At 38.3% G+C, this 12,316-nt stretch overlaps 1 protein-coding gene across 1 annotated transcript in view; it reads right to left on the reverse strand.

The window, feature by feature from the left end:
- LOC125009939 (inactive N-acetylated-alpha-linked acidic dipeptidase-like protein 2) overlaps window positions 1-12,316 on the reverse strand; it is a 284,469-nt gene that overhangs the window by 159,981 nt on the left and 112,172 nt on the right. The window contains exon 7 of the mRNA XM_047588201.1: window positions 3,680-3,823. Within this exon, the coding sequence (XP_047444157.1) occupies window positions 3,680-3,823 (144 nt within the window). The remainder of the gene's footprint in view (window positions 1-3,679; window positions 3,824-12,316) is intronic.

Raw genomic sequence — 12,316 nt, forward strand, 5'->3', positions numbered from 1 at the left:
CTATTTCATTATCTTCTATGTCCACAGCTGTCGTTCTGACAGCCACATGTCTCACATTCTGAAGAGTTAAAACTAAAACCACAAACACTGTTGAACACTACGAGCAGCACGAATGTAAGACCTTAGGTTGTACCAGTCTGTCGAGCTGCTCACACTTGTCTTCTTTCTGCCTCCTCTCTTTCCATATTGCTACCCAGCACCCTTCCCTCTGAATACTGGAAAACATCCACGGTGCCCTGTGGTAATCTATTATTCTCCTTCAGGCAAAGGAAATTAAACTCCCTTGGTGCATATTTATCGTCCTTTCTTTTCCCAGATATTTTTTGATATTGCTTTAATTTGTATGTGGACTGCATAAAAGGAGACTTCGTTCAATGTGAGAGAAATTACTTTTCCCAGTATAGACCCCGCCGCACTTGCTGATTTCTGTCTTCTTTGTTAGGCACGGTTTTACAGTCTGTGCAAAATCGAGTGTCATCCCTTTTTTTTTCTCTCTCGTTTTTCGCAAGCATTTTATGACCACTTTTGTCCTGAGGCTGTCTACTGTTCTACCTGGATGCTTTCATATTTTAGAGCCTTTCTTTGGCTTCAAAGCAAAAAGTGGAAACTCCAGTGAAAAGAAAGTATCATTTTTATTCAATCTTTCTGTTTACCTATCCATTGTTCTGAACGAGGGAGAAAGGGTGCGAGATGCTCTTACTGTAAGAGCTTGTCTCTGCATCTCTTCTCTCACCTCAATCACAGCAGGTTAATTAACAGCTGCATCTCATTGATGGTGACCTGACCGTGAGGCGTACCCAAGAGCCAAGCCACATTTCAAGGCAATCAAAACTGTACCGCAATAAAAATAGTTAAGTAATTAAACAGCTCAAAATAATAAGAGCAAGGGTGGAATACAAGCACAATAAAAAATGAATTCAATAAAACAAGGGTTAGAGAGCAAGTGTATATCCAATATAACGTTGGACGCAACGTCTTGGGTTGCTTCTTTATTTTACTGTGCGATAAGAGAGACAAAATAATGGAGTGACAGTAACATCCTACACAAATCAGTGACTAGCCTGCACAGTGAAACGTAAACACAAAAGACTAGATGTTTTCTTTTACATGCCTCCTTACCTTTATTGCTTTTTTGCCTTTCTATCTCTTGACACTATTGACTGCGAGAACAAAATGATGTAATTTTGTTATGCTGTACACTCTGTACACACTATTGTGTGAACAAATGGATGGGTGACCAACAGGAACAAATTGTGGAAGAATTAAGGGTTGCATACGCTGCAGTAGGAGTGCCCTACAAGGACTGGCCTGGAGTTTAGCATGTGACCTTCTATGAGCGAGATCAAATTTCTGTATGTATATAAGAAGCTTAACAGCGACATAGTGGAGTACTCGTGGAGTGATTGGTTGTAGGACTACGCAACTGCATGTTGTTGTTTTTCGTTTTTTTTTTTTGCTACACACAGGAGAAACGCAGTCATGCTGCCTTGGTGCCCTTCCCTTCTTAATACATTCAGTGAAGTCTGCATGAATGAATACGAAAGCAAACCATTGACAATAGTGGATACACATCATATCCCACCATCTGCCCTGCGAAAATATTGTTTTATTGTATTTTGGAAACAGAAACCATCCTCGTGTATGCAAAATGCTTCTCAAACTGCAGTAATCCCCACAAGCAAGCTTTGTAGTACCATATTAGTTTAACACTACTATAAACTAGTCTAACACAAATATGTTTTTGTGTCAACAACCTCTTGTCCTCTGATTATTATCTTTCTCGTGGCTCGGTTGCTCTTCTCTTTTTTAACTTCTGAAGGGCTCAGCATCAGCACCAACGTAATTCTACCTTCTTTTTTTTTTTTGGCCATTCTTATGAGACATGTCTGGTGCCCATCCCATCTACAACGATCACAAAAATTTGCTTCTTTTTCCCCTAAATTTATCATGCTCTCCACACTTTAGATACAATCTGGTTTGTGTTTCAGCAGTCAGCACATTATTATTCTCAAGCACCTCAGTCAGTGAATAATGTCATCACTGTTCATATGGCTCAGCATGTGCAAGACATGCTACTCACAAAGTTCTTCTAGCAGACGTTATAACCTGCAGTGCAGAAAAAGTATTTGGGTCAAGTTCTGAGCCAAGCTAGGTTTTGCTGGAAATTCCAGGTTATGAACTTCATGAGTCACCACAGAGTGTCACTGACATGCTGGCAGTGGTAAGCCCTCGTAAAGGTGATACACTTCTAAAGTAGAGCAGAGTGATACACAAACAATGGCTGAAATACGTTCCACTACTGAAGGACTGCACCTAAAATTAGACTTTACACAGAACGTCAGTTTTATAGATTTCTAGAACTTTCTGGAAGCACGGCCAAAAATGAGATGTGGTAAAATGATTTTAATGAGTCTGCTCCCTTAATAAATGCAATATAAGCTTCTTTTTTATATTCCTTTTTTTCACATTTCCACATAATGGTTTAAACCGAAGATGAATGTTTTTTAATTTCCAAACTATGTAGTTCAATATGTTCTTTATTTAAAATGTCAGAATACAATGGCAAATGCATAAGGTGATGTCTTCTTTCATCTGATCAATGATTAGCAGTCCAAAAACCAGACAATTTACATTTGAATTCAATGAAAAGAAATGCCTCACCAAAACAAAAACAAGAACTAAGGAGTGATTAATATTTTGAATAGAAAAATTACCAGAACAATTGTCAGTTCATGAACCTAGTTCCTGATTATTATTATGATTATTAGTTTGATGTTGATTGGTTAATATAATAATTTCTTTAACCATAGTATGAATTAGATCTAAGTGGGGCATCTTTAGTGTAATTATAGACACACTGTGACATGCCTTGGCTCTGCATTCTTGATGATTGAAAGGCTTTCTTGCAGTGCTTGTAATTGGACTACGGCAGGACATCTGTAGAGCAGTTAGATAATGTACTGAAGACTGAAAATACAACCTCCACTGCTTGGCCTAGGTAGAATGGTACAAGTGGTTCAAGTAAGCTAAGTCAAGAAGTCTTGGGGTATTCAGAGGCATTAGATCAACACAATAAATCCATAAGGGGGCATTCTGGGCACGTCCTACCTTCATGGTCTCCCCTTTTTTGAGCTTGGACTTTTATTCAGATCTCTCCTGATTCCATGTGCCATAGTATTGGTTCACCTTTTTGGATTCATTAATTATATGGATCATCTGCTCATGACTGCAGCTAAGTTTTCAGTAACATTTGTGTCTTTTTTGACAGTTGGATATGGTTATGTATGATGCTGACCGAAGATGAGTCATTCAAATTTTATATCTCCGAACCTCCTCAGTTTATCTTTCCTCCATGTGTGCAATCTTTATTGATCCAAAAAAATCAATTAGAAAATTGCAGAGATGGAGAAGCAGCTGGAAATACTAAAGCGGAAATATGCTACTACCAAGCGGAACAGCTCCCGCAGTCTGGGTCGCCACAACACGGATATTTCTGGGGAGATGCATGTAAGCTATAGTGTTACCGTCTGCCTAGGATCTGGGCTGTTTTCATAACTATTAGTCTTAGGTTCCACATAGTGTTGTACCTAATGTTCGATATTATTAATGAGACAAATCCTACTTTACTGATAATGAGGCTTTTGCAGCTACTTTGTCATGCTGTGTATTGTATGTTTACCTGTGTTGGGAGGCATGGCCAGAGGAAGACAGGAGTCTCCCTGCCCTGTGGGTGAGGATCCCAATAATGTCTTGGCCAGGAGGGCAGAGATGGGTTGAACCAACAGAGATGTCAGACCACGTCCAGCCTCTTTTGACAATCCAGCTAGAGAGAAAATAGAAGAGAATCGGATGAAGTCAAGCGAAACATTTTAAAAAAGAAAACAGACAGAAAGCAGGAGTTTTCCTAGTCTATTTTTTGCTGTACTTTAGGGGTATTTTTTTCTAATTGATGTACTATCTACAATAACATCTGAATAATGTGACTATATTTTACCATAAGTGGTTTTGAAATAGATAAAAATGGATGTAAATAAACTATATTAAAAAATGTGTTGATTTTGGAGACATGGTTTTAAGACACTGAGTGGAGATAAGCTTATATAATAACATCTAAAGTAGAAGTCTATTAAAAGGTGTACAATTTAACTGGATAATTACAAACTAAATCCCCTTTCCCAAATATAATAACATAAACACAAGTTTTGTTAAGAGATGCAGAGCCTCATCAGCCTGACTGGACCTGTATCCCAGTATTATTAGTTAGCTAACAGAGATACTGTTTGTCCTTCACAAGTTTCATCCATCAGGACAAAATGTATATATGGACGACACCCGGTATCTTTTTGTTATGTCCTGCTGCTCTCTGTTGTTAGTATATTCATTGCTTCTTCGTAATATAAAATTTTGTGAACTAACAACTAATAGACGTGAAGTACAGACCGTTCAGATAATATGGGCATTGCCCAGGACGAGAGAGCTGGTTGAGCTGCTGGTCGCCCCCTCCCATGCAGCAGGATACATCCATGATACTAAAACACACTAGGTGTTGAACAGAACAATCGACTTCAAGATGCTTTAAGCATTATGTCAAGTAGACTCTGATCACATGGCGATAACAACATGGACGTCTCCATAAAGACAGCTGAGGAGCTCAGTGGTTCGTTGAGGCAAACTAGCGGTGGTTCACCAAGTGTGTGGAGATACTAAAGATGAAGCCCATAAACAGGGAAATCACAATACACAGTAAATTCAGCATACCCAAATTAACACTGTAAGAGTTGATCTTAACACTTTTAAAGTGTCTATATGGGTCCACACCTCAGTGTGGTAAATAAACACTTTTTTGAGTCTAAGTACCTTTACACTAAGTTAGTGTAAATTTGACTCTTCTTATAGTTAAATTTAACACAGCCTAACCCCAACCAGTATATATTAACTCTCTCAGAGGACTATTTTTTTAACTACACAAGTATTACCCCCATTACACTTAAAAGGTGTCAGTGTAGTTCTTATATAATCCTACAAAAAATACGTGAAAAATAAACTTTACTAAAATAAAAAGGTAGTCATGTTTGGCAATTTTTTTTTCAAACTTGCACCACAAATATTAGAACATGCAACAGTACGGCACAATGTAGCGTTAGCATCACTTTAGCGCGCCAGCTAACAACTCCGAACCATTAGCAACATCTTATCACGTTTTATGAAAACATTTATTTTCAAACTTGCACCACAAATATTAGAACATGCAACAGTAAGGCACAATGTATGCATGTAGTGTTAGCACCACTTTAGCACGCTAGCTAGCAACTCCGAACCATTAGCATCATCTTATCACGTTTTATATCTATGGTTACAAAGTGCATGACTCGTCTCACTCAGCCAAAACGTCAAGCCAAACGTACCGTTTACTGCCGTTACTCACTTTCCATGTTACAGTAGCTCCAGGCATGCATGCTAACCTCTAGCTCATTAAGCAGGTGTTCGGGTGGTTAGTAACAGCGCGACGAGTAAAGTTTTAGTGGCTCACCGCTGCAAAATGACTTCGCGTGCCCGAAGAGTGATTGGGGGAGGGGAGTTACTAGTAGTAACTCTACTCCTGTATGTCTAGTTTAACACCAAGAATTAAATTCTTGTCAATTTGCTGTGTATGAAACTAAGTCAAAAAATAAATAAATAAATTACTACTGCAATGTACACTCATTTGAAAAGGCACTAACGCTAGCAGAGGAACAGTCCGAATCCTCTCAGGACAATTAACAACTTCACTAAATGTCCTGCAGTAACAGAGAGAAGGAGGCTGTAAATCAACAATTTGATGGTGGATTTCATAGTCAAAGTTATTAGACATTTAGCTGCTGTACACAGACCTGCCTATCCCATCTTACAACATGTTGCAAAGTATTAAATGCTGCTGATGCTGCAGAGTTATAGGCTGTACACATCTGCAGTGTCTAACATAGATAAGCTGATGTGTTTGTGTTGCATTTTGTATTAAGTTTTGTCCTTGATGTCAGTGAATGCACCATGACAGACAGAACTTAAGGTAGAGTTTAGAATCTGCCAAGCAAGAGACACATATTAGAAGTGACTGTGTTTTAAAAAACAGAGCAATCATTCTTGCAAAGCACTACTTTTTTTCTGTTTATATTAGTGACATCATTATATTGGTAGTCAGACTCAATTCAGCCCATAACAATGTACACACTGCACAGGTGTCACTGAACACTCAGAAACAAACAGTAGCTCAGCAAAATAATGTTTTTAGGATCTCATATAGCCGTCTGAGAAACAAGCGAATAATGAGAAATCTGTTGGTGTTCTTTGTTTGACTAAAAGAGCAGAACAATGCATTTTCAGAATAAAACACGCTGAAATTCTGAATAAATTTTCCTTTGCACATGACCCACATTAACAGGAAGTAAACCTACGTGTGTCTGTGTGTGCGGTTATTTTGCAGCATCCTGGTTTCATTCACATGTGATTTCTACGTCTTTTGCATGGTGACAAAGCAGCGCATGTAAGAGCAGGTCTGAAAAATCTCAATGTGGCTCATGCTAGTCTCCACACCTCTGCAAGACTAGGCTCAGTCTTTTCCCTTATTTCTTGTCTCTTCTCACAATTACCGTACTCAAGTGAGCATTATAATGATGACTAATTTCTAGTGATTTTTACCTTTAAATAAATAATAAATAATGTAAGATGGCTCGAAATAACTTAGGCGAGCATCACTTCAATACCAAATGATTACATTCATATTCAAGTATTCAGTCTCTTTTTTCACTAACCCTGTAGCACCGTTGGCAGCAATTACAGCCTCAAGTCTTTTGGGGTAAAAAGCAACAAGCTTTTCTGACATTCTTCTTTGCAAATCTTTTCAAGCTCGGTTAGTTGAGGACAGCCGGTGGACAGCTATTCTAGGACATTTGCAGAGTTGTCCCTAAGACACTCCTGTGTTTTATATATATATTTTTAGGTATATTTTTTAGGCATTTTAGCCTTTATTTGAAAGTCAAATGGCGATAATAGTTTTTCTTTTTTTAAAAAAGTACAAAAGAGTTTATTAAACTAATTGCTGTTGAATTTGACACCAACAGAACAGCACAAATAACACCTTGTACATGTTAAAAACATGATACAGCTAAAAGGAGAACTACACCTGAATACCGACAAATATCTTTTTGGCAGGCCCTGTGAAAAGAACTGGTAAGCCATTAAAGGCCTCATTAGTTATACTCCTTGTTAAATCAAGTCATCGATGTGAGTATCTGTTATGGAAGTTAAGCCCAGATTGTGAGGCTCGTAGCTCCTGTGGTGACTCATTCGTTCAGAACAGAAACAGAGACAGGTTTCAAACCAGGATGTCTCAACAAACTATTTCTGTTTCATGTGAACTGCAAAAACATCAGCAAACTAAACCGTCAATCATCAAAGAGGAAACCATCAATAATTTCATAGATTGAGTTAAATACTGTAGGTTGAGTCTCATCTTGCTTAGGCTAAACTAAAACAGGATTACAGTCCAATATGAATAAATCAGTGTATTAGCAAACCCAGTCCCCTGCTTAGCATCATCCAGACACCAAGTCACGCTGTGTGTTATCATTGTGCATTTAGTGGTTTTGGCATGTCATTTCATTCTGTGTAGTCTACATCAAAGGCGGCTCTGTATTTAACATGAAATTCTATGCCAGTATAATGATAGCTTAAAATGCAATGCAATTACATGCATATTGCGGCCTTCCATAAGATTATGAACTATTTTTGACACCATGGCAGTAAATGTAAGGAATGTTACCAATTTGACTCCAGCTCTAAACGCATAAATACATGAAGTATGTGATTACAAGTTAATGTAAAGGAAATGAAGTCTGATTTCCTGTCATTGATATACAGTCAGTGGAAAAGTGAGTGGATGGAGTAAAGACTTTTGTAGGACTGTCCAAATGAATTCAGATTTATATTTTTGTCTGTACTGATTAAAATATTCTCCATAATGAAATCCAAATGGCAATTTACCAGACTGACATTATGAGAATTAAATACGGCTATGCCAGGTTATGTTATTTGTGGATGAAAAAAGAAGTATATATATATTTCCTTTTTACCTTTTTCTCTCAGATGATGGCTATATAATATGACAAATTAATATTTGTGTTAGACTGTATGGAACAAAATATACATATCTGTCACAGTAAGACAGCATGTCGCTAGTTGTGTTAAGAAGAGTAATGACCACACCAGCATCACAGCAGCCCAAATGAAACTAGCAGTAGTGGTATAGTGCAGAATTTACACAGAAGATGCATTTCTCAGTTTTTGTGTTCTATTTATTTCCTGAAAGAGAACAGAGGGTAATTGTTTTATTGTATGTTGCTCCCATGTCCTGAATTACCTCATTTGCTCTGACTGGCAGAACCTTTCACTGAAAACCCCAAGAGAAAATCAACCTCAGTACAAACATAAAATAAATTCCATTCCACCCGAGATCCTTGTTTCATTCAGAGATTTTTATTTATTTATTTTCTGAATGACATGCAAATCAACTGCACTAAAAATTGCTCTGTGTGCGGGTGGACCTCCAGAGTTAATTGAGAAATTGGTTCCGAGTGTTAGTATTCACTTTGAGGACACTGCATGTGATTATTTTGAATTAATTTTGGGAGCTACAACAGGCATAAAGCAAGTATTCAGACAGCCTGCCCTATCTTCATTTACATTGTAGATTCCCCCTTAAATCAGTAATAAAGCGAACAAACTGTAAATTAGAGCTAAGTCAAAACCTTTGTGCGTTGATTTAAAAAATACAACCTACGCAATGACATAATGCAAACTCTTTTATACTAATGAACGTGACTGTGTTCAGAAGCAAAGTTCATGTGAAACTGTACATTAAACTGTTAGAAGTCTACTGGTTACAGGGACATTATGTTCATTATTAGATTTATCTAACTATAAATGAATCTCAGTCTCTCACATAAGACTGATTTAATGTCTTGCATCCCGTTAGAGGATACAAGTCATCAATGAGATCTCACTGTTGAAAGGTATCATTTAGAAAACATTTCAACATTGGTGTTAGATACCAATGAACACAGTGACGGCTGTCACCAACATGGTTCAACAGTTTCTAACCGTGGCAAGACTTTCCACCAAATTGGATGCGATGATGCTGGCAACAACATTAAAGGGTCGGCAGCTCTATCTGGCAAGTACTTGTTCCTTCCTACGTCTGAAAACTACCATGTCTTCCTATTCTTCATCTGTCTGGGCCCTGGTTCAGAGTAGCAAGATGTAAGCTTTCTTTGATGAATAATAGGTCTAAGGCTAGGCTTTGAAAAACAGTCTTCCAAAAGCCTAGGAAAATATGTACTTGGTTCTGATCAAACCAGGACTGAACCTGCTGTTAAAGAAGTGCAGTGTTTTGTTCCATTTTCTTTTTTCTTTCTCGTATTTAAACAACAGTATCTTCACAAACAAATGGGATCTGCAATCAGCCATAACTGAGTCATGACATAGCTTATTACAAATGCATGCATTTTGCGCACTAATATCTAATTTCCTCAGTGAGTTGCATTGTGTACACCCCATTAACTTAAGCAAAATGCTACTTCTCTGCTTCTATTGCAGCTGATCTATACTTTGCCCAAGTTTGTGAATAATCTATACTCTAACCTTAGCAGTGAAGACAAGTTCAGCACTGCTGAAAATCCCTTGTGGTTCCTTTGAATGAAATTCAAACTCAATAGTTTTGTGTGGCCGGTCTGGAGAGTGTCACAGAGGCATTCTAGGCCCACAAGATGATTAATAATCCATGAACAACACCGCGAGACAAGACATGAGGGAGGTGGGAGACGAGGACAAGGCGAGAAGAAATAAACCAAAAAGTACAGGAGAGAACAAGAGTTCAAGAAACAGTTGGAGAAAGTGTGGAGTCCTGGGAGGAAGAAAGAAGAGACGTTGAGTGAGATGAGAAGGTATAAGGCAAGAAGTGAATAGGAGATGAAGTGAAATGAGAAAAGGAGATTGAGGAGATGAACAGAGGAGAAGGAGAGGACAGAAGAGAGAAGAAAATGGGATGACAAAGAATGATGCTGAGCGATAAAGGTAAGTAAAAGGACAGTAGTCAGGTATATGAGTAAAATATAGGTTTAGATTTTAAGCATTTACCACGGCACAGGCAATCTATAGAGAAAGTTGTTGCTTCTTAAGTATATCCAGCTGTAGTTAGCAGCTAGCATGCTAAGTTAGAGCTCAGTTAGTTATCTTCAGTATAGGGTTTCACAGTTTCTTGAAAGCATTTTGCCACAACAACCAGGAAGCTTCTTTTCTTCTCAAATGTGTCACTACTCAGATGAGTGACATGAGTGAATTTTATACTATGCTCTAAAAAAAGAAAAGAAAACAAGAGACTTACTCTAAAAATAAAACAATCGGTCTTTGTCAGGTGACATCACACCCACAAAGCCATGGTGCATTTGGATCATTAACGCTATTTTTGTAGGTAAACGATGTGGTGAGGTGCAGTTTGCGTGAAATGATGCAATCGTTATTCAAACGTTGATCTTGGTGTTAGCTGGCTGCTAGTGATGTGGAGGAAACTAGAAAAATCTCTCTCAAACCACTGCCCAATTATAGTTTAAGATATGACAACTGAATTAAGTTTCAAACTTTATTCTTCACAGTGGAAATTCCTCACTTAGAAGAACAACTTCACACCCACAATGAACAGTAAATTAACATGTGAAGTGAATGGTGTGGTTTTAATTCCATTTGAACCTGCTTTAACAATGAAGTGTGTGTATGACCTTTTACATAACTCGCGTTATTGACTAGTGTTTGTCGACACGCTGACAAACCAACAGTGGGTACAAATCAAATGAAAGTAAGATTTAGAGAACAACGAACTACGTGTGACAGTAGTGCAAACTGAAAATGATGCCATTATCATTACAGCATCATTACATGATGATGATCAGCATCAACTTTTGTGACCTTTTATGTTTCTTTTGCTTGCACTTTGGTGCTGTGTCAGTGGTGTCCACGTGCTTCAAGGGATTTGTAATTTCTAAACTCCTCGAAAGTATAAGCACTTATTCCATAAACCAACTAGTTTGTGATGTCCAGGGAAGAGACTGGAGGCAGCAGTTCTGCGTCGGAGCTCCAGCTGTTTGCCCTCAGGTCGAACAGATCGATATTATTTATAGTGACCAACTTGGCCAAGTAGCTGTCCCTGGCAACTTTGCTGAATCTGTGTTGGTATCCACTCGTTTTTCTTCTGTTTTTCCATTTTCCATCTTCAGTTGGAAAATGGAAAACATCTGCTCCCCTGTCATCATCTCACGTTTTGCTCATACTCTGGTAACCATCGAAAATGGCTGCGGGGGACGTGTCACTCACGTGGCTGACAAAGATTACACGCTTACTGTTTCAAATGTTGACGTTTTGGACAGCATTTCCTCAAACTATTAAAAAGCTCAGATTTTGAGATGTAACATCTGACAGCATCACTACTGATTTACACCACTTCATTACGCATACTGTTGAACTTTTTTGTTTTGTTTGCCCACATGTTCTCCCACTCCAGATGAAGCCTGTCCTAATGAGCTTATCATCAGAACTTTCTTACTTATGGCTTGAAGTAAGACGAGTGGAGACTTGCGTTTTCTGTTTATTGGCATATGTAGAGTGTGGGATGCCAATATGATGTAGTTCGTCTTTAATGATGACAACTGACCGGGCTTTTGCTCATCCACCTCTCTTATTTCTGTTCTTACCCTTCCAGCCAATGGAAATACAACAACACAGCACCGCTGTCAATTGCTAACTGTGAAACATTTACAGCTGTAAAACGTTTTAAAGATCAAAGTGCATGTTTATTTTTTCCCCATCCAGTCTATCTTAAATTCCTTTTTTTTTTTTAATTTATTTTTTTTTATTACTTTTTTCTCTTTTCTCCATTCTCTGAATGTGCAGCAAAGCAGGAACTCAACAAATCAATACCGCTGCAGCATCCACGCTCCGCAAATCAGTCTTTCCATTACTGGACACTGATAATAACTGATACCTGGATTGACAGACCGGCTCTACAGGGCAATGTTTCTTTGTGTGTGTGTGTGTGTGTGTGTGCAGAACTCTGACATCTTGACATATTCACACAGGCAAGACCAACCGCTGCCTCCATGATGTGCAGGGCAGGCAGAAATCATCCAACCACTTAGTTGAAAAACTGTCAAGTAGTAAGTGTTTGAGGAAATGAGAGAAAGCGCTTGATTTCCCAAATGATGTCTGTGTACAATTGGCAATGCACTGGATG

The sequence above is a fragment of the Mugil cephalus genome, chromosome 6 (genome assembly GCF_022458985.1).
Source record: "Mugil cephalus isolate CIBA_MC_2020 chromosome 6, CIBA_Mcephalus_1.1, whole genome shotgun sequence".
In the NCBI taxonomy this organism is placed as follows: Eukaryota; Metazoa; Chordata; class Actinopteri; order Mugiliformes; family Mugilidae; genus Mugil; species Mugil cephalus.